Genomic DNA, 23678 nt, shown 5'->3' on the forward strand with positions numbered 1-23678 from the left:
ATATTATCTATGGTGTCTATATTCTCTATGGTCTCTATATTATCTACGGTGTCTATATTCTCTATGGTCTCTATATTCTCTATGGTCTCTATATTCTCTATGGTCTCTATGGTCTCTATATTATCTATGGTGTCTATATTCTCTATGGTCTCTATATTATATATGGTGCCTATATTATCTATGGTGTCTATATTCTCTATAGTCTCTATATTCTCTATGGTCTCTATATTCTCTATGGTCTCTATATTATCTATGGTCTCTATATTATCTATGGTCTCTATATTATCTATGGTCTCTATATTCTCTATGGTGTCTATATTATCTATGGTGTCTATATTATCTATGGTCTCTATATTCTCTATGGTCTCTATATTCTCTATGGTCTCTATATTCTCTATGGTCTCTATATTCTCTATGGTCTCTATATTCTCTATGGTCTCTATATTTTCTATATTCTCTATGGTCTCTATATTTTCTATGGTGTCTATATTATATATATTCTCTATATTCTCTATGGTCTCTATATTCTCTATGGTGTCTATATTCTCTATGGTCTCTATCTTCTCTATGTTCTCTATATTCTCTATGGTGTCTATATTCTCTATGGTCTCTATATTCTCTATGGTGTCTATATTCTCTATATTCTCTATTGTGTCTATATTCTCTATATTCTCTATGGTCTCTATATTCTCTATGGTGTCTATGGTCTCTATATTCTCTATGGTCTCTATATTCTCTATATTCTCTACGGTCTCTATGATCTCTACATTCTCTATAATCTCTATATTCTCTATGGTGTCTATATTCTCTATGGTCTCTATATTCTCTATGGTGTCTATGGTCTCTATATTCTCTATGGTGTCTATATTCTCTATGGTCTCTATATTCTCTATGGTCTCTATGGTGTCTATTCTCTATTGTCCCCCCCCCCCCAATAAATCAGAACACAACACCCTCCCCCCCCTAATAAATCAGAACCCCCCCCCCAATAAATCAGAACACAACACCCCCCCCCCCCCCCTAATAAATCAGAACACAACACCCCCCCCCCCCTAATAAATCAGAACACAACCCCCCCCCTAATAAATCAGAACACAACACCCCCCCCCCCCTAATAAATCAGAACACAACACCCCCCCCCCCCCCCCCCCCCCCCCCCCCCCCCCCCCCCCCCCCCTAATAAATCAGAACACAACACCTTCCCCCCCCATAATAAATCAGGACCCAACACCCCCCCCTAATAAATCAGGACCCAACACCCCCCCCCCTGATAAATCAGAACACAACACCCCCCCCCCCCCCCCCCCCCCCCTAATAAATCAGAACACAACACCCCCCCCCTAATAAATCAGAACACAACCCCCCCCTAATAAATCAGAACACAACACCCCCCCCCCCCTAATAAATCAGAACACAACACCTCCCCCCCTAATAAATCAGAACACAACACCTCCCCCCCCTAATAAATCAGGACCCAACACCCCCCCCTAATAAATCAGAACACACCCCCCCCCCCCCTAATAAATCAGAATACAACCCCCCCCCCCCCTAATAACTCAGAACACAACTTGAGATAAAAATAATAGCATACAAGTAGTTCTACTACGACGAACTAGTGCATGGCCCTACGAACTAGAGCATGGCCCGAATAACTAGTGCATGGCCCGACGAACTAGTGCATGGCCCGAAGAACTAGTGCATGGCCCGACGAACTAGTGCATGGCCCGACGAACTAGTGCATGGCCCGACGAACTAGTGCATGGCCCGACGAACCAGTGCATGGCCCGACGAACTAGTGCATGGCCCGAAGAACTAGTGCATGGCCCGACGAACTAGAGCATGGCCCGACGAACTAGTGCATGGCCCGACGAACTAGTGCATGGCCCGACGAACTAGTGCATGGCCCGAAGAATTAGTGCATGGCCCGACGAACTAGTGCATGGCCCGACGAACTAGAGCATGGCCCGACGAACTAGTGCATGGCCCTACGAACTAGTGCATGGCCCGAAGAACTAGTGCATGGCCCGACAAACTAGTGCATGGCCCGAAGAACTAGTGCATGGCCCGACGAACTAGTGCATGGCCCGACGAACTAGTGCATGGCCCGACGAACTAGTGCATGGCCCGACGAACCAAGTCTCGGGCCTTTGGAAGGAACATTTTACAGGCCCATCTCTTGACATCGGAGGGAGCATTGAGCAGTTTAAGCAAATTTCTTGCCATGAGTGAAGAGTTTTAAAGCTTAAATTACAGTGCATTTAAAAATATCAATCTTTTTTTAATGGAATACAAGAAGTATCGAGCTGAAAAATGTATAGATGGTGGAGTACTGTGGATATCAATGTCCTTGTGAGTCTCCCAGGTCTTGTTGCCCAGGGTTCAAGGCGCTGCATGGTCAATCCGACGTCTGCATTGGTCGTACAGCATTTACGGTGATACGGCCTCTGCAGAAGTCACGGCATTCATATTTCTTGCGCTTCACGGAGAAGAGCTGTTTGGGAAGGAATTTATCAAAGTGAGTGAGTGTGTGTTTATACAGGACCTCCCACCCCTACCTACCGTCAACCAATCAAAGCCCTAAGGCATTGTTACAAAATGTGGGAGCTGTACGACGATGTGGTACGGACCTCCATTTGGCCTCTGCATGCCTCCGGAGGATCCAAAGTTGCTTCACATCCTCCATACGATCAGATCGAGCATAAATTGGCTCCTAAGAACTTTGTAGACTCATAATACTACATCGATCTCTAAACTTATTCCACGGATCCCTTGGCCAAAATTAATCAAATCTGTAGTCCGTAATATTCATATGAATATCAGGCTGCTGACCCCCTGCAGTACAGACCCCACTTTGAGAACCCCTGGTACAGGGGATAGGGTGCCATTTGGTGATGTACCCCTTATATCTTGTAAGGGTTGTGGGTAATATCACCTTGAGCAGTGCTTCTACTGAACTGGGATAAGTTTCTCTAGAAAACGAGCATTAAGCATTAGCATTAAGATCATTGTCTACCAATGGATTTAAGATGTTCTTTATGTTCTTAAGAAACACACCCCGGGCACAGATTAAGATTACTGTACCTGTCCCGCAGGTGTGAAGTTCGGATGTACCGATCCTGTGCAGGTGTTCGTTACATGTGGTCTGCCACCAGATTTGGAAGGATGGCTCCGCGAGACGCTGAGTGCCTTCAGGATGTTACCCACTGAGGTGTGCTGAGTGACTGCCTGCTACCCACTGAGGTGTGCTGAGTGACTGCCTGTTACCCACTGAGGTGTGCTGAGTGACTGCCTTCCGTCAGGATGTTACCCACTGAGGTGTGCTGAGTGACTGCAGGATGTTACCCACTGAGGTGTGCTGAGTGACTGCCTGTTACCCACTGAGGTGTGCTGAGTGACTGCCTGTTACCCACTGAGGTGTGCTGAGTGACTGCCTGTTACCCACTGAGGTGTGCTGAGTGCCTGCCTGTTACCCACTGAGGTGTGCTGAGTGACTGCCTGTTACCTACTGAGGTGTGCTGAGTGACTGCCTGTTACCCACTGAGGTGTGCTGAGTGCCTGCCTGTTACCCACTGAGGTGTGCTGAGTGACTGCCTGTTACCTACTGAGGTGTGCTGAGTGACTGCCTGTTACCCACTGAGGTGTGCTGAGTGACTGCCTGTTACCCACTGAGGTGTGCTGAGTGACTGCCTGTTACCCACTGAGGTGTGCTGAGTGACTGCCTGTTACCCACTGAGGTGTGCTGAGTGACTGCCTGTTACCCACTGAGGTGTGCTGGGTGACTGCCTGTTACCCACTGAGGTGTGCTGAGTGACTGCCTGTTACCCACTGAGGTGTGCTGAGTGACTGCCTGTTACCCACTGAGGTGTGCTGAGTGACTGCCTGTTACCCACTGAGGTGTGCTGAGTGACTGCCTGTTACCCACTGAGGTGTGCTGAGTGACTGCCTGTTACCCACTGAGGTGTGCTGAGTGACTGCCTGTTACCCACTGAGGTGTGCTGAGTGACTGCCTGTTACCCACTGAGGTGTGCTGAGTGACTGCCTGTTACCCACTGAGGTGTGCTGGGTGACTGCCTGTTACCCACTGAGGTGTGCTGAGTGACTGCCTGTTACCCACTGAGGTGTGCTGAGTGACTGCCTGTTACCCACTGAGGTGTGCTGAGTGACTGCCTGTTACCCACTGAGGTGTGCTGAGTGACTGCCTGTTACCCACTGAGGTGTGCTGAGTGACTGCCTGTTACCCACTGAGGTATGCTGAGTGACTGCCTGTTACCCACTGAGGTGTGCTGAGTGACTGCCTGTTACCCACTGAGGTGTGCTGAGTGACTGCCTGTTACCCACTGAGGTGTGCTGAGTGACTGCCTGTTACCCACTGAGGTGTGCTGAGTGACTGCCTGTTACCCACTGAGGTGTGCTGAGTGACTGCCTGTTACCCACTGAGGTGTGCTGAGTGACTGCCTGTTACCCACTGAGGTGTGCTGAGTGACTGCCTGTTACCCACTGAGGTGTGCTGAGTGCCTTCAGGATGTTACCCACTGAGGTGTGCTGAGTGCCTTCAGGATGTTACCCACTGAGGTGTGCTGAGTGCCTGCCTGCCTTCAGGATGTTACCCACTGAGGTGTGCTGAGTGCCTTCAGGATGTTACCCACTGAGGTGTGCTGAGTGACTGCCTGTTACCCACTGAGGTGTGCTGAGTGCCTTCAGGATGTTACCCACTGAGGTGTGCTGAGTGCCTTCAGGATGTTACCCACTGAGGTGTGCTGAGTGCCTGCCTGTTACCCACTGAGGTGTGCTGAGTGCCTGCCTGTTATCCACTGAGGTGTGCTGAGTGCCTGCCTGCCTTCAGGATGTTACCCACTGAGGTGTGCTGAGTGCCTTCAGGATGTTACCCACTGAGGTGTGCTGAGTGCCTTCAGGATGTTACCCACTGAGGTGTGCTGAGTGCCTTCAGGATGTTACCCACTGAGGTGTGCTGAGTGACTGCCTGTTACCCACTGAGGTGTGCTGAGTGACTGCCTGTTACCCACTGAGGTGTGCTGCCTGCCTTCAGGATGTTACCCCCTGAGGTGTGCTGACCGACTGACTGCCTTCAGGATGTTACCCCCTGAGGTGTGCTAACCGACTGCCTTCAGGATGTTACCCCCTGAGGTGTGCTGAGTGCCTTCAGGATGTTACCCACTGAGGTGTGCTGAGTGCCTTCAGGATGTTACCCCCTGAGGTGTGCTGAGTGCCTTCAGGATGTTACCCACTGAGGTGTGCTGCCTGCCTTCAGGATGTTACCCACTGAGGTGTGCTGAGTGCCTTCAGGATGCTACCCACTGAGGTGTGCTGAGTGACTGCCTGTTACCCACTGAGGTGTGCTGCCTGCCTTCAGGAGGTTACCCCCTGAGGTGTGCTGACCGACTGCCTGCCTTCAGGATGTTACCCCCTGAGGTGTGCTGACCGACTGCCTTCAGGATGTTTATACCCCAACAAGATGCCTTATGGACCTTGCCATAGCAACAACAAAATGTCTATCTGAAGGCACCCAGTCGTCCTCTGTCCCAGTGCTATTATGTACCAGGGTATGCCTGCCTTCAGGATGTTTATACCCCAACAAGATGCCTTATGGACCTATCTGAAGGCACCCAGTCGTCCTCTGTCCCAGTGCTATTATGTACCAGGGTATGCCTGCCTTTTGCATGAATACATGTAATACTAATCACTTCCTTGTTACGCAATTATTTGAGGGAAAACACATTTAAAAAAGGATCCAGTAACATAAAATATTTTATTGGTATTCATCAATAAGCTCAAACATAAACACATTCATAATTTGTATGCATTCATTTAAAGAAAATAATAATAATAATGATTCAACAGTACTTTTTGTTTCCCTTTCGGCCAGTGGATCTGATAGGAGCAACTCACAAGCCAAAAGTGGTCCCCGAATATTGTGTACTACATCACGTATGTGCACCACGCCATCGCTCCTCTCTCTGCTGCGTTAGCATCTTGCTAGCTGTCACTCAAAATGTCAAAAAGGGGCTGAAGCCCGCGGACTACAACTCATTTCTGGCCCATGTGGCGGAAAAGGGGTTAGAAACGAGGGATTTCATGGCTAATTGAGGTAAGACAGTAATTCTGCATGTTTATAAACTGGGTGGTTCGAGCCCTGAATGAGGATTGGCTGACAGCCGTGGTATAATCAGACCGTATAGCATGGATATGACAAAACATGATGTCATTTTTTACTGCTCTAATGACGTTGGCAACCGGTTTCTAATAGCAATAAGGCACCTCTGGGTATGTGATCTATGGCTTAGGAACAGCCCTTAGCTGTGGTATATTGGCCACGTGCCAACGACCCCTCGAGCATTACTGATTAAACTACAGACACATCCAGCCCAAAGAGGGAGGCTGAAAAAAAAAAAAAACAGTCACACCCAGGATGTCTCCAAGTGTCATTTACAACTTCAGCAATTTGACTCACTTTCTGGAGCTAATTTCTTCAAGCATGCCTCATACAGACTTCGATGTCGACGGGCAATCCTGTCTGTTCACAATGTCAAGAGCGAGGTTCACTTCCAAGCAACGTGGACCCCTCTCATCACACTTGTAACAACTTTAAATCTGAAGCAATGAAATGAAAACGCCATAACTAAAAATAAAGAATATATCAGCGAAGAGAGATGAATCAAGAGATTTCTTTTGACATGTGCTTTTTTTTTGAGCAGTCCAGCTAGCAGAAACAAAAAGATTGGATTTTGAAATGAAAGACATGAATATTTAAAATCGTAAGGCTAAAACACAAATGTAAATGAAGATATGTAGTCAGTCTCATCTACAGTGTGAGAAACACAACTATATGAAGGTAAATGAATTACAACAGACAGGAGAAATGCTTCCTGTGACAGAGAAGACAGAAGAGCACAAGAGGTTAAAGAGCTGAAGAGAAGAGAGCACTGAGGCTCAGTCCCAAAATGGCACCCTATTCTCTATTTAGGGCACTATTTTATATCAGGGTCTATAGGACTCTGGGACACTACTTTATATCAGGGTCTATAGGACTCTGGGACACTACTTTATATCAGGGTCTATAGGACTCTGGGACACTACTTGATATCAGGGTCTATAGGACTCTGGTAAAAAGTAGTACACTACATAGGGTGTGAATAAGGGTGTCATTTGGGATACACCCTTTGAGTTGGGAGGGAATGTTGGGTAGGCCTCCAGGTCTAGGATCAGCTTCCCCCTCCCCCAATCCTAACCGTAGACATTAGTGGGGGGGAAATGGTAAACTGACCCAATATCAGCGTCTAAGGACCTGCTTCACTGTGCGGAACTACATCCTCGTGGTGGTTAGACTTTAAGACGATGAAATTATTCAGTTGGTCACAAAAACAGCCAGATGGAAACCTAACTAGAGTCACGAGTCATTTCTAGAGACACGAACCAGGCTCTTGTACTCGCTCCCGATAAAAAAAAATTAAAAAAAGAGGACAAGACCGACGTCGGCCGTGCACAGTAGACCACCTGCTGGGTGAGACTGGTCCTGTCCCTAATGCTGCCGCATACCTCCAACCATTACAGTCAGTTTACATTCTGTGATGTACAGTCACCACTTCCACAGCGTTGAGCCTCGTCGCGGCCACTTTCTGCTACTGGTATGTAACCTTCATTTCTGCAGGTTTGTCTCATTGAGATTAGCATCTACACCCCAACTGATAAGACCACGCCCACATGGAGGAAGTAGAATGTAAACAAGCCCAGTGCCTTCACCTACCTGTCCTGAAGGAAAGGAGACAAGGACGCTAGCTAGGACTATTGTGACCCTAGACACTTTGTGGTAGAAGACAAAGTCTAAAAAGCTCTGTATGGTCAAAACGTCATCTGTAGTGGCCCGTACACCGCTTACTGTGTTGCAGCCTCTGCAGAAGTCAGAGCAAAACATACTTTTTTTTTTGCGTTACGCAGAACTGCTGTGAAGGAAGTTGTCATGGCAGTGAGTTTGTGTTAATACAGGACCCCCCCCCCCCCCCCCCCGCTTACCGTCAACCAATCATGTCAATGCGGAGCTATACCGAGACCTCTGCATTGTTACAACATTTAAGAGGCGGAGTTTGATTAAGACTCCGCCTCCGGAGGAGCAGTAATTGCCTCCGACCACATTTGAATCAAATCAAGCTTTTAACTGTAATGGTCCTGAGCTCAGTCACACCGAGAGTAGCAACATTTCTTCAAAGCATTTACAACATTTCCCAGAAACGTTCCAGAAATCCTGGTTGGAGGAATTCAGATTTCCAGCTTATTACCTTATTATACTATATATATATTAATATATATTATGAATATATTTTATTAATATATATATATATATATATATATTACTACTAATATATTATATTGTTCCGGGAATCTTCCAACTGGTATTTCTGGAAGTTACCGGAATTTTGCAACCTTAATCACAGATCTGGGATCAGATTCCCCTACCTCCAAATGTAATCACAAGGGGGGTAAATAAGATCTGACTCTGGTCCAGCAGTTAGGGACAAACAGATCTGGGTTCAAATACGATTTAACTTTTTTTAAATTTATTTTTACTTTTTGTAATTGCTTGAGCCTGCCTGGAGTGCCAGATGAGCAGGGGTTTTCAGCATTCTATTGGTTCCAGGCATACTTAAAATCGATCCCAGATAAAGTAGTTGAAATTATTCTTGAATAGTCTTTGAATCCAGGCAGGTCTGAGTGGCCAATGTCTACTTCCTCCCACTGGCACCTCGGGCTCCAGGATAAAGTTTCTAGAAAGACATTTAGGATCAGCTTCCCCTGCCCCAATCCTAATCTTAACCATATCAGCATCTAGGGTAAACCTCACCCTACACTGGCAGCTCAGACATACTGTTGTTTCTTGTGAGCCTGTGAGGCCAGGTCTTTGGCTTTCTCCTTAGCTGCTAGAGCCGTCTCCCTGGCCCTCTCCGTAGCATGCTCAGTCAGGGTCCTGGAGGGGGTATCACCTGGGGGAGGGGGGGAGAAAAAACATGGTGGTTAGTGGTTAGTAGAGAGAGAGAGAGAGAGAGAGAAAATGTGGTGGTTAGTGGAGAGAGAGAGAGAGAGAGAGAGAGAGAGAGAGGAATCGTGGTGGTTAGAATATGGCTGGAGTCAAGGAGTCTAAATCCCTCAAATTCAAACCCAACCTGGAAGACAGTTCCACTGCTTTGTTCCATTGTTCCCCTGTAATCAGGGCCTGGTTTAGACCTGGGACACCAGCCGTTGTTCCCCTGTAATCAGGGCCTGGTTTAGACCTGGGACACCAGCCGTTGTTCCCCTGTAATCAGGGCCTGGTTTAGACCTGGGACACCAGCCGTTGTTCCCCTGTAATCAGGGCCTGGTTTAAACCTGGGACACCAGCCGTTCTTCCCCTGTAATCAGGACCTGGTTTAGACCTGGGACACCAGCCGTTGCTCCCCTGTAATCAGGGCCTGGTTTAGACCTGGGACACCAGCCGTTCTTCCCCTGTAATCAGGACCTGGTTTAGACCTGGGACACCAGCCGTTGCTCCCCTGTAATCAGGGCCTGGTTTAGACCTGGGACACCAGCCGTTGCTCCCCTGTAATCAGGGCCTGGTTTAGACCTGGGACACCAGCCGTTCTTCCCCTGTAATCAGGGCCTGGTTTAGACCTGGGACACCAGCCATTGTTCCCCTGTAATCAGGGCCTGGTTTAGACCTGGGACACCAGCCGTTCTTCCCCTGTAATCAGGGCCTGGTTTAGACCTGGGACACCAGCCGTTCTTCCCCTGTAATCAGGGCCTGGTTTAGACCTGGGACACCAGCCATTGTTCCCCTGTAATCAGGGCCTGGTTTAGACCTGGGACACCAGCCGTTGCTCCCCTGTAATCAGGGCCTGGTTTAGACCTGGGACACCAGCCGTTCTTCCCCTGTAATCAGGGCCTGGTTTAGACCTGGGACACCAGCCGTTCTTCCCCTGTAATCAGGGCCTGGTTTAGACCTGGGACACCAGCCGTTGTTCCCCTGTAATCAGGGCCTGGTTTAGACCTGGGACACCAGCCGTTGTTCCCCTGTAATCAGGGCCTGGTTTAGACCTGGGACACCAGCCGTTCTTCCCCTGTAATCAGGGCCTGGTTTAGACCTGGGACACCAGCCGTTCTTCCCCTGTAATCGGGGCCTGGTTTAGACCTGGGACACCAGCCGTTGCTCCCCTGTAATAGGGGCCTGGTTTAGACCTGGGACACCAGCCATTGTTCCCCTGTAATCAGGGCCTGGTTTAGACCTGGGACACCAGCCGTTCTTCCCCTGTAATCAGGGCCTGGTTTAGACCTGGGACACCAGCCATTGTTCCCCTGTAATCAGGGCCTGGTTTAGACCTGGGACACCAGCCGTTGCTCCCCTGTAATAGGGGCCTGGTTTAGACCTGGGACACCAGCCATTGTTCCCCTGTAATCAGGGCCTGGTTTAGACCTGGGACACCAGCCATTGCTCCCCTGTAATCAGGGCCTGGTTTAGACCTGGGACACCAGCCATTGTTCCCCTGTAATCAGGGCCTGGTTTAGACCTGGGACACCAGCCATTGTTCCCCTGTAATCAGGGCCTGGTTTAGACCTGGGACACCAGCCATTGTTCCCCTGTAATCAGGGCCTGGTTTAGACCTGGGACACCAGCCATTGCTCCCCTGTAATCAGGGCCTGGTTTAGACCTGGGACACCAGCCATTGCTCCCCTGTAATCAGGGCCTGGTTTAGACCTGGGACACCAGCCATTGCTCCCCTGTAATCAGGGCCTGGTTTAGACCTGGGACACCAGCCATTGTTCCCCTGTAATCAGGGCCTGGTTTAGACCTGGGACACCAGCCATTGTTCCCCTGTAATCAGGGCCTGGTTTAGACCTGGGACACCAGCCATTGTTCCCCTGTAATCAGGGCCTGGTTTAGACCTGGGACACCAGCCATTGTTCCCCTGTAATCAGGGCCTGGTTTAGACCTGGGACACCAGCCATTGCTCCCCTGTAATCAGGGCCTGGTTTAGACCTGGGACACCAGCCATTGTTCCCCTGTAATCAGGGCCTGGTTTAGACCTGGGACACCAGCCATTGCTCCCCTGTAATCAGGGTCTGGTTTAGAACAGAAAAGCAGCAGCAGTCTGAACCTCATAGGAAACAAATTAAATGTAGTCGTTGGTTGAATATTATTGTAATTGATGAGAAGACTAGACTCAAGCATGTCTTATTGCTATGAAAGATTCAAGCAAAGAGCCAGTTCATTTTATAGCAAAAACGGTAAAAGTAGAGAGTCTAGCCAGTCTCCCTCTCCGTACTGAACTAATAAAAACAACAGTTCATACATCTGATTCAACCGTTTCTCCCCCACCACACCGTGCCGTTTCTCCCCCACCACACCGTGCCGTTTCTCCCCCACCACACCGTGCCGTTTCTCCCCCACCACACCGTGCCGTTTCTCCCCCACCACACCGTGCCGTTTCTCCCCCACCACACCGTGCCGTTTCTCCCCCACCACACCGTGCCGTTTCTCCCCCACCACACCGTGCCGTTTCTCCCCCACCACACCGTGCCGTTTCTCCCCCACCACACCGTGCCGTTTCTCCCCCACCACACCGTGCTGTTTCTCCCCCACCACACCGTGCTGTTTCTACCCACAACACCGTGCCGTTTCTACCCACCACACCGTGCCGTTTCTACCCACAACACCGTGCTGTTTCTACCCACCACACCGTGCCGTTTCTACCCACAACACCGTACTGCTAATAATAAGGAACTGAACTGATCACCCCACCTTATTTTTACAGCGTAATAAAACTGGCCTCCATCTTACCTTGCATTTTGGCCAGGACGTATTCAAACCCTTTCATGGTCTTTGCAACACTGGTCTTGAACCGGGCAAGGCCGAATTCCTGTAAAGTGAGGCCAGACATTAATGATGGTTAGGGTATGACTGACAGGGAGTGCTGGTCTTGTTGTGTGGTATAACTGACAGTGACATTAGTTCCTATGGTGCTATTTGTATTTATTATGGATCCCCATTAGTTCTGCCAAGGCAGCAGCTACTCTTCCTGGGGTTTATTATGGATCCCCATTAGTTCCTGTCAAGGCAGCAGCTACTCTTCCTGGGGTTTATTATGGATCCCCATTAGTTCCTGCCAAGGCAGCAGCTACTCTTCCTGGGGTTTATTATGGATCCCCATTAGTTCCTGCCAAGGCAGCAGCTACTCTTCCTGGGGTTTATTATGGATCCCCATTAGTTCCTGTCAAGACAGCAGCTAGTCTTCCTGGGGTTTATTATGGATCCCCATTAGTTCCTGCCAAGGCAGCAGCTACTCTTCCTGGGGTTTATTATGGATCCCCATTAGTTCCTGCCAAGGCAGCAGCTACTCTTCCTGGGGTTTATTATGGGTCCCCATTAGTTCCTGCCAAGGCAGCAGCTACTCTTCCTGGGGTTTATTATGGATCCCCATTAGTTCCTGCCAAGGCAGCAGCTACTATTCCTGGGGTTTATTATGGATCCCCATTAGTTCCTGCTAAGTCAGCAGCTACTCTTCCTGGGGTTTATTATGGATCCCCATTAGTTCCTGCCAAGGCAGCAGCTACTATTCCTGGGGTTTATTATGGATCCCCATTAGTTCCTGCCAAGGCAGCAGCTACTCTTCCCGTGGTCCAGCAAAATTAAGGCAGTTATGAATGTAATGTTTTTAAAATTGTATAGCAGAATTCACTACACACTAAGTATGTGCCCTCAGGCCTCTACTCTACTACCACATATCTGTAACACAAAATCCATGTGTACAAGTGTGTATAGCGCCTATGTTATCATGTGTCTGTGCCTGTGTTTCTTCACAGTCCCAGTTGTTCCATAAGTTGTATTTTCATCTGTTTTTTAAATCTGATTCTACTGCTGCATCAGTTACTTGATGTGGAATAGAGTTCCATGTAGTCATGGCTCTATGTAGTACTGTGGAATAGAGTTCCATGTAGTCATGGCTCTATGTAGTACTGTGGAATAGAGTTCTGTGTAGTCATGGCTCTATGTAGTACTGTGGAATAGAGTTCCATGTAGTCATGGCTCTATGTAGTACTGTGGAATAGAGTTCCGTGTAGTCATGGCTCTATGTAGTACTGTGGAATAGAGTTCCATGTAGTCATGGCTCTATGTAGTACTGTGGAATAGAGTTCCATGTAGTCATGGCTCTATGTAGTACTGTGGAATAGAGTTCCATGTAGTCATGGCTCTATGTAGTACTGTGGAATAGAGTTCCATGTAGTCATGGCTCTATGTAGTACTGTGGAATAGAGTTCCATGTAGTCATGGCTCTATGTAGTACTGTGGAATAGAGTTCCATGTAGTCATGGCTCTATGTAGTACTGTGGAATAGAGTTCCGTGTAGTCATGGCTCTATGTAGTACTGTGGAATATAGTTCCATGTAGTCATGGCTCTATGTAGTACTGTGGAATAGAGTTCCATGTAGTCATGGCTCTATGTAGTACTGTGGAATAGAGTTCCATGTAGTCATGGCTCTATGTAGTACTGTGGAATAGAGTTCTATGTAGTCATGGCTCTATGTAGTACTGTGGAATAGAGTTCCATGTAGTCATGGCTCTATGTAGTACTGTGGAATAGAGTTCTGTGTAGTCATGGCTCTATGTAGTACTGTGGAATAGAGTTCCATGTAGTCATGGCTCTATGTAGTACTGTGGAATAGAGTTCCGTGTAGTCATGGCTCTATGTAGTACTGTGGAATAGAGTTCCGTGTAGTCATGGCTCTATGTAGTACTGTGGAATAGAGTTCCATGTAGTCATGGCTCTATGTAGTACTGTGGAATAGAGTTCCATGTAGTCATGGCTCTATGTAGTACTGTGGAATAGAGTTCCGTGTAGTCATGGCTCTATGTAGTACTGTGGAATAGAGTTCCATGTAGTCATGGCTCTATGTAGTACTGTGGAATAGAGTTCCATGTAGTCATGGCTCTATGTAGTACTGTGGAATAGAGTTCCATGTAGTCATGGCTCTATGTAGTACTGTGGAATAGAGTTCCGTGTAGTCATGGCTCTATGTAGTACTGTGCGCCTCCCATAGTCTGTTCTGGACTTGGGGACTGAAGAGAATAAGAATGTGGGGTATTTTTTATTTATTTAACGAGGCAAGTCAGTGAAAAACAAATTCTTATTTACAATGACGGCCTAGGAACAGTAGGTTAACTTTCATTGTTCAGGGGCAGAACAACAGATTTTTACCTTGTCAGCTCGGGGACTCGATCTAGCAACCTTTCAGTTACTAGTCCAACTCTCTAACCACTAGGCTACCTGCCGCCCCTGCCGGTATGCATGGGTGTCTTTCAACATGTCAATTACCTCTCATAAATACCAGTAGTGAGGAGTGTCAATCTCTCCTCCACTTTGAGCCAGGAGAGATTGGCATGCATGTCATTAATGTTAGCTCTCCTTGTACTTTTAAGGGCCAGCCGTGCTGCCCTGTTCTGATTGCAAATTTCATAAGTCCCTCTGTCACCTGACCACATGACTGAACAGTAGTCCAGGTGCGACAAAACAAGGCCCTGTAGGACCTGCCAAGAAGGTAGAGCAGCGCTTTATTATAGACAGACTTCTCCCCATCTTAGATACTGTTGTATCAGTATGTTTTGACCATGACAGTCACCCCAACTTGCTCAATTTCCACATTATTCATTACAATATTTAGTTGAGGTTTAGGGTTTAGTGAATGATTTGTCCCAAATACAAAGCTTTTAGTTTTTTTAAATATTTAGGACTAACGTATTCCTTGCCACCCATTCTGAAACTAACTGCTGCTCTTTGTTAGGTGTTGCAGTCATTTCAGTCGCTGTAGTAGCTGACGTGTATAGTATAGCCGCAAACACTGGCTATACTCAAAACCAGTGGCATGTCGTTAGTAAAGATTTTTTAAAAAGGGGCCTAGACAGCTGCCCTGGGGAATTCCTGATTCTACCTGAATTATGTTGGAGGCTTCCATTAAAGAACGGAGGACACCAAGCGACCACCTGGTAGATGTAGTCTCTTATTGTCAATCTTCCAATGATATGCCTACAAATACGTCACAATGCTGCAGACACCCTGGGGAAAACGTGGAAAACGTAAGCTGACTCCTAGCTCCTTCACAGCCATATAAGGAGTCATTGCCATGAGGCGGTTTCAAAAAATGCGCCACTTCCTGATTGGATTTTTATCTGGGTTTTTTCTGTAACATCAGTTCTGTGGCACTCACAGACAATATCTTTGCAGTTTTGGAAACGTCAGAGTGTTTTCTTTCCAAAGCTGTCAATCATATGCATAGTCGAGCATCTTTTCATGACAAAATATCTTGTTTAAAACGGGAACGTTTTTCATCCAAAAATTAAAATAGCACCCCCTAGTAATAAAAGGTTAAGCTACATATGTTAATGTGTGCTATTTTGAGCACTTTATTGGGATGCTTGCTTGTTTTTATTGCTTTACTGGGAAGCAGAAGTAGATATTTTCATATTATTTATGTTAGTGCAGTGTTAGTTGTTGTTGTGTGATGTGACTGGCAGTGTTGTTAGTATAGACATGTATAAACAGATTCTTGTTGTCACTAACTTTCACAAGCAAGTAAACCCAACTGGGCAGTTGAATAGCCAACACAACAGCTGAGGTTTTATCAAAGTCAGATACCAGCCAGTAAATCATTCAACAATTTCTACACAGGCTGAAACATGCAAACTGCCAGCTGGTGGTTCCTATATCTTTCTGTAACTCATACATGGCTACATAGCTATATACATGGCTACATACTATACATGGCTACATAGCTATATACATGGCGGTAGAAAGATTGTCAAGTCAGGGACTTTCTAGGGACTCCACCCTTCCAGTACCACTTAGTTCCCACTGGCCCTTAAATCCCCCCCCCCCCCCACACACACACGCACCTGTATAGCTCTGGAGAGCCCGTAGAGGTTAGATGAGATCCAGGCCTCTCTGTTAATCTCCGTCCAGCTGGTGTTGTCAGGGTTAATTCTGTACTCACAACGCTCCTCCACAGACTGACAGGGGAATCAAAACATAGACCTTATTAGGACTAAAAGTACAGTGAACATAGTGCATTCAGAAAGTATAGCATTACAGCCTTATTCTAATGGATAAAATTTTATTTTCCTCATCAATCTACACACAATATACCCCATAATGACAAAGCGAAAAACAGGTTTAGACATTTTTGCTAAAATATTAAAAATAGAAAACAGAAATAACTTTACATAAATATTCAGACCCTTGACAGGATCTGCAGAGAATGGGAGAAACTCCCCAAATACAGATGTGCCAAGCTTGTAGCGTCATACCCAAGACGACTCTGGGCTGTAAATCGCTGCCAAAAGGTGCTTCAACAAAGTACTGAGTAAAGGGTCTGAATACTTACGTAAATGTGATCGTTTAAAAAAAATGTAAATACATTTGTAACAATTTTTAAAAACCTGTTTGTTTTGCTTTGTCATTATGGAGGTAGCGTGTAGATTGAAAAAAAAAAAAAAACAATTTAATCCATTTTAGAATGAGGCTGTAACAAAATGTGGAAAATGTCAAGGGGCCTGAATATTTTTCAAATGCTAGAGTAGAAGATAAACAGTAATTAGTAATTAGATTTATTAGGATGCCATAACGCTGGCTAATCTTCCTGGGGTCCACATTGCATTAAGAGCTGGTTCATGTCTTCAGAGTGACTTCAGGGGGGACTCCCGCCAGAGAAGTACTGCTCAAATTCATATACACTGAGCAGAAGTACGTGGACACTCCTTCAAATTAGTAGATTTGGCCATTTCCTCCAAACACGTTGCCGACAGGTGTAGTTAAAAACAATATATATATATATATATATATATTTTTTTATTGAGCACACAGCCATGCAATCTCCATAGACAAACCTTGTCAGTAGAATGGCCTTACTGAAGAGTTCAGTGTCTTTTAACGTGGCACCATCATAGGATGCCACCTTTTCAACAAGTCAGTTCATAAAATTTCTGCCCTGCTAGAGCTGCCCCGGTCAACTGTAAGTGCTGTTATTGTGAAGTGGAAACGTCTAGGAGCAACAACGGCTCAGCCACGAAGTGGTAGGCCACACAAGTTCACGGAGCGGAATCGCCGAGTGCTGAATCGCGCAAAAAATTGTCTGTCCTTCTTTGCAACACTCACTACTGAGTTCCAAACTGCCTCTGGAAGCAACGTCAGCACAACTGTTCGTCGGGAGCTTCATGAAATGGGTTTCCATGGCCGAGCAGCCGCACACAAGCCTAAGATCACCATGAGCAATGCCAAGCATCGAGTGGTGTAAAGCTCGCCGCCATTGGACTCTCGAACAGTAGTTCTCTGGAGTGATGAATCACGCTTCACCATCTGACAGTCCGACAGACTAATCTGTGTTTGGCGGATGCCAGGAGAACGCTACCTGCCCCAATACATAGTGCCAACTGTAACGTTTGGTGGAGGAGGAATAATGGTCTGGGGCTGTTTTTCATGGTTCGGGCCCCTTAGTTCCAGTGAAGGGAAATCTTAACGCTACAGAATACAATGACATTCTAGACGATTCTGTGCTTCCAACTTTGTGACAACAGTTTGGGGAAGGCCTTTTCCTGTTTCAGATTGACAATGCCCCCGTGCACAAAGCGAGGTCCATACAGAAATGGTTTCTCGAGATCAGTGTGGAAGAACTTGACTGGCCTGCACAGAGCCCTGACCTCAACACCATCAAAAGCCTTCCCAGAAAAGTGGAGGCTGTTACAGCAGCAAAGGGCAGGACCAACTCCATATTAATGCACATGATTTTGGAATGAGGTGTTGGAACGGCAGGTGTCCACATACTTTTGGTCATGTAGTGTAGATTCAAAGATGAAGACTTGCGTTGGCTCCCTGAGCTAATACCAAGGCTTTAGCTCAGCAGGCTAACACAGTCACAGTACGAATCCCAGTCGGTCACACGTACCATCATGCGTGCGTGGCTGATGTTCCAAGTCAGCGTTGTCATGGTTCTGTTCTGGGGGTCCACGATGGAATCCTCGATGATGTAGGCGTGCCTGGCCATGGTAACCGGCAGGTACTTCTCCATCCAGCGAGGGGCGCGGTTAGTTTTGGTCAGCAGTCGCCTAGAGACCAGACGGTTACCGGGAGTTACATCCCTGAAGATGATGTCCTCCGTTAGGACATGGTTACTGTGGGGAGAGAGAGGAGATGAGAGTTCATTGTAATATTTATAGTTCATTGTAATATTGTATTACAGTTAGAGACATGCTGGGGAGAAAGGAGATGGGAGGGGTAAAATAGGTATCATTCAGAGACACTTTACAGCTTAAAAGGATACTAAAAGATTAGAGGTCGAAACGTATCAATACCACCACAACAAAAAAAGGTGTATTAACCAGAATGCCCCTTGATCCAGACAGGTAAACTCAGATACGGCTCAGATCAATCATTGGGCATCTTTGAGTTCAGTATCATTATATATTATATATATTTTTTACATTTCATTTTAAAATAAGAGACAGCCATGTATGCATTAATTCATAAATTATACAAATCTAAGTACACAGTGTATTTATTAGGTTCAGACCCCTTCACTTTTTCCACCTTTGGTTAAGTTACAGCCTTATTCTAAAATGTATTGAATTAAATATTTTCCTCAATCTACAAACAATACTCAATAATGACAAAGTGAAGTTTTTGCAAATGTATAACAAACAGAAATACCTTATTTACGTAAGTATTCAGACCCTTTGCTATGAGACTTGAAATTGAGCTCAGGTTCATCCTTGAGATGTTTCTATAACTTGATTGGAGTCCACCTGTGGTATATTCAACTAATTGGACATGATTTGGAAAGGCACACACACCTGTCTATATAAGGTCCCACAGTTGACAGTGCATGTCAGAGCAAAAACCAAGCCATGAGGTCGAAGGAATTGTCCGTGGAACTCTGAGACAGGATTGTGTCGAGGCACAGATCTGGAGAAGGGTACCAAAACGTTTCTGCAGCATTGAAGGTCCCCAAGAACACAGTGGCCTCCATCATTCTGAAATGGAAGAAGTCTGGTACCATCCAGAATCTTCCTAGAGCTGGCCGGCCAGCCAGCCAAACTGAGCAATCAGGGTAGAAGGGCCTTGGTCAGGGAGGTGACCAAGAATCCAATGGTCACTCTGACAGAGCTTCAGAGTTCCTCTGTGGAGATGAGAGAACCTTCCAGAAGGACAACCATCTCTGCAGCACTCCACCAATCAGGCCTTTATGGTAAAGTGGCCAGACGGAAGCCACTACTCAGTAAAAAGGCACATGACAGCCCGCTTGGAGTTTGCCAAAAGGCACCTAAAGGACTCTGACCATTTGAAATCAAGATGGAATTATTTGGCCTGAATGCCAAGCGTCAGGTCTGGAGGAAACCTGGCACCTTGCCTACGGTGAAGCATGGTGGTGGCAGCATCAGGCTGTGGGGATGTTTTTCAGCGGCAGGGACTGGGAGACTAGTCAGGATTGAGGGAAAGATGAATGGAGCAAAGAGAAATCCTTCATTAAAACCTGCTCCAGAGCGCTCAGGACCTCAGACTGATCAACAACATTTGCATAAAAGTAGCTTATTTTATAAAAATGTATTTAACCAGTAATGACATAATTCATGAGGCAAGAGGTGGGCGGCCTGTCAGAGAAGTCAGTTGGCTGAGGCAGTAGATCTCTGGTGCAGACGTGCGAGAGAGACCGAATAAGTGAATTGATCAAGTTTTGGTGGCTATCAGCTTTGAAAATCTGCATATTTTGCTTTATGGTTTGTATATTACCACAAACAAAGTACCAGGGTGGTGGATCGATGTTAGCTTCAGCTATCAGCTAGCTAGGAAAGTTATCCTACAAAAGATGGAAGATACCGGTATCTTCTTGCATTGTAAAGGGTTGTGGCCTGTAGGACATTGTTTTGCGAACAGTAATGAACAGTTTCAACATGCCTTGGTGCATTATTCAAGCATGGTAACTTCTGTGCAGCATGGAGTGGAGAGGTAGCATGTGAGCTCACGCTATAAAAAAGGGGACATCTGCTGCGCCGATAGACCGGTTTGATCCGTGAGACACATTTATTGACAGAAGTGCCGAAAGTTCCAAAAATAAATCTAGTGGAGGCTGCCGAGTGGAGGCCGACTGATAATAATGCCTTGAAATACAGTCAGTGGAATGGTATCAAACATGTGGTTGATACCAGTCCATTGACTCCATTCTAGCCATTACTATGAGCCGTCCTCCCCTCGGCAGCCTCCACTGCACCAAACCATTTTTTATGTTCTAGTACTGGGAGATTTCCAGTAATTGCGCTAAGCTAACGATATGCTAACTTTAATCATCTCTAGACTGCACGCAGACACAGGAAAATAAAATGGGTTCCATGAGTTTGTCTTGACTGGGTAAGTATCTTGCAGTAAACCCCTGAATCACTGACAGTGAATGTGTGTGTGTGCACCAACAATGCTTCAACTTCACTATGACTTTAGTGATACAGCAAACAACCTGTTTTACAGGTTGGGCATTTATATGGGTTTGTCGAGGTCTATTTATAGTACAGCCTAGTGACATTAGGAGGGTTAGTCGAGGTCTATTTATAGTACAGCCTAGTGACATTAGGAGGGTTAGTCGAGGTCTATTTATAGTACAGCCTAGTGACATTAGGAGGGTTAGTCGAGGTCTATTTATAGTACAGCCCAGTGACATTAGGAAGGTTAGTCGAGTTCTATTTATAGTACAGCCTAGTGACATTAGAAGGGTTAGTCGAGGTCTATTTATAGTACAGCCTAGTGACATTAGGAGGGTTAGTCTAGGACTATTTATAAACGGGGTAGTTTGAGCCCTGAACACCACATACCACGGGTATGACAATTTTATTTATTTTTTTACTGCTCTAATTACATTGCCCGGACGGTATATGGTTCTCTCTGCTTCTATTTTCAATCACTTGATGCACACTACGTAAACAATAGCCGAAAGTAACCGTGAAAATACACACCTGGAAATACAAAGCTACAGGTAATTATATAGACCAGCGTTCTGGAAGTCGGTTTAATAACATATTGGTGGATATTTTGTCTCGTATTTCCACCCGAGGATGAAATCAGCAGACAACAGGTAACAAACAGTAAGTTTAACTTAAGTTTATTCAACATTCTGACTTGTAAAATGGGACTTTTGGGGATTTATGAACACAGACAGGCAGTGGTGGAAAAAGTACCCAACTGTCATACTTCAGGGAAAGTATAGAAACCTTTTATAGAAAGTTGCTCAAGTGAAAGTCACCCAGTAAAATACTACTTGAGTAAAATGCAAAATTATTTGGGTTTTAAATATACTTAAGTATGAAAAGTATTAATCACTTCAGCAAAGCATACAGCACCGTTTATTATTGTATTTTACAAAAGATGCATTTATGTTTAGTGAGTCCGCCAGACGTAGGGATGAGCACGTGTTCTCTTGATCGGTGCGTGAATTTCACCATTTTCCTGTCCTACTCAGCATTCATAATGTAACGAGTACTTTGGGTTGTCAGGGAAAATGTATGGAGTAAAAAGGAAAATATTTTCTTTGGGAATGTAGTGAAGTAAAAGTTTTCAAAAATATAAATAGTTAATAAGTACAGATACGCAAAAAAAAAAAACTACTTAAAATTACTTTTACAGCACTGTAGACGGACGGGTTGGTTGTTTAGCAACAAAACCAAAACATGCACAGCTATGGGGCAAAACAAACGGGATTGGCATAGTGTGTTGACAACATGTTAAATATATTTAGTCTCCAATGTTTATTGAAAACATACATTTCCACAATGAGCACTCATTATACATCTTTACAGTTGGTAGCTAGCTAGCTAATATTAGTAATGTTAGCATAGGGGTGACGTCAGTCAAAACAAGTCATAGTATCAAGAACAAGATAAAAACGAGACACCTAGCTGTCTGGTCGCTATCTGGCCATCCAGAAGCACAACAACAGACGGACTTCTGCCCCACTGAGGCGCACGCATCATTTTCACGATGTCAGCTAACACGTCTATAACACGTGTTGTCTACATCACACGTTCCGTGGCTAGGGTTGTGGTATCTTTTTTTTTACCTGTAGAGGGTTAGCCCTTCATCATAACTCTCAGTTCCATAGGGTTAGTGTTCCCACACAAACATAATTATATACTACAGCGCTTGTATACAGAGTGGATTACCTGTGCTATTGTCACCGAAAAATACTGCTGGCTGCAACTGTGTACAATAAATGTGTAGTTTTACATTTGTGAAATCATTTTGATGTGATATGAAAGTAGAGGGCTGTATGTTTCTCTAACCGTACCGCAATTGAGGATCGATTCACATTTAGAGTATTAGATTTAGAGTATTTGTCCGTTTTGGCTTCCAGAGCCAATTCGCCCTATAAAACAGAACATGTAAGGTCCTTGGACGTTTCGATTTTTGCCCTAGCACTACACAGCTGATTCAAAATAACTAACTCATCATCAAGCTTCGATTATTTTAATCCGCTGTGCAGTGCAGAAAACGAAACGTGCACCCGTTGTGGTCGTCGGGCCGAGTTTGTGAAATGCTGGACTAAGGAGTAAGGTGAGGCTCCTTTTCTCCAGTATTGGGCTAGGGTATCTTTCTTACCTGTAGGGGTTGGGGTATCGCTCCCAGAAAGCGATGCAGACTTGGTCCCAGGAACTTTTCAGAAGACCCACACAGGCAAAGTACTTCACCATTGTTCCCGTAAAAAGACGACTTTATATGTACACTTTGGTAAATACCTGGTAGAAGAATAGTACACGTGAGTAAGCTCAAATTAACTAGTATATTATCAATTACATGCACATTTGCCCAATTAATCGTGAAATGAGAAGGCTGCACTAAAAAGCGAAACTCCTAGATAAAGCATAGAAAGTGGAATGTTGACAGCTATCAATCAACTTCGGTAAAATAAAAAATAAAAAAGTTAACGTGACCTAAGCTAACGGTTACCCGTCTGTGCATATTATCTCTCTATATGCATGTCCACATAACGCTCGATCTGCAACCCAGTTCTGCTAACGACGTTAGTGACAGGTTGACAGGAAACGGGCACGTCTTCACGCAGTCCCTCGAGTCTTACTGGAATGCTGACGAGCTAGTTAGCTTAGCATAGAGTGGGTGGTCAACGCCATCAATTAATTAGCTACATAGCTAAAGTGACCCATTGCCATATGAAGGAAAACACATCTTTCCGCTTGAATATGAAACGGTAAGAAAGCCACTTACCTCGTTGGCAATACCATTTACAGCGGAGATAATTGCATTTTTCTACTACTTTTAGAAGAATGTAGCTTGCAGCTACACGACAGACTGATTCCGGCCAATTGAAAGGGAAGGTCAAGAACAACGACATATCCGGTGCGACCAAGAGCAGAGCGGAAGCGGTGAAGCGAGAGTGATCCAAAATCTGTCTTCTCCACGGCAGGTGGCGTTGTTTCAGCGGAAGGAGGATGGCGGAAGCAAAGAAGGCGCTTGAATCTGATAGCCGTGGAAATAAGGATGAATGGGCTTTTGTCCAAAATGATGAAATATTGTGGGAAAGGAATCGTCTAGTAAGGGTTTTACCCCTTTTGTATCTGGTAGGAGTTGGTTTTCTGGGAGTATTGGGGCTGTTCT

General features: G+C 45.7%; 1 protein-coding gene across 1 annotated transcript; it reads right to left on the bottom strand.

Annotated features, from left to right (window-relative positions):
• Positions 1-5748: 5748 nt before the first annotated feature.
• On the bottom strand, positions 5749-23374 carry LOC110489236 (PRELI domain-containing protein 1, mitochondrial). The gene is made up of 6 exons (XM_036943554.2): positions 23289-23374; positions 22665-22801; positions 17974-18199; positions 15929-16042; positions 11822-11900; positions 5749-8993 (listed from the first exon to the last, which is right to left on the bottom strand). The coding sequence occupies exons 2-6, from the start codon at positions 22754-22756 to the stop codon at positions 8869-8871; spliced, it is 636 nt and encodes a 211-aa protein (XP_036799449.1). The 5' UTR covers positions 22757-22801; positions 23289-23374; the 3' UTR covers positions 5749-8868.
• Positions 23375-23678: the final 304 nt, after the last annotated feature.

Source organism: Oncorhynchus mykiss, chromosome 14 (genome assembly GCF_057628025.1).
Source record: "Oncorhynchus mykiss isolate SJ-2025 chromosome 14, ASM5762802v1, whole genome shotgun sequence".
Lineage (NCBI taxonomy): Eukaryota > Metazoa > Chordata > Actinopteri > Salmoniformes > Salmonidae > Oncorhynchus > Oncorhynchus mykiss.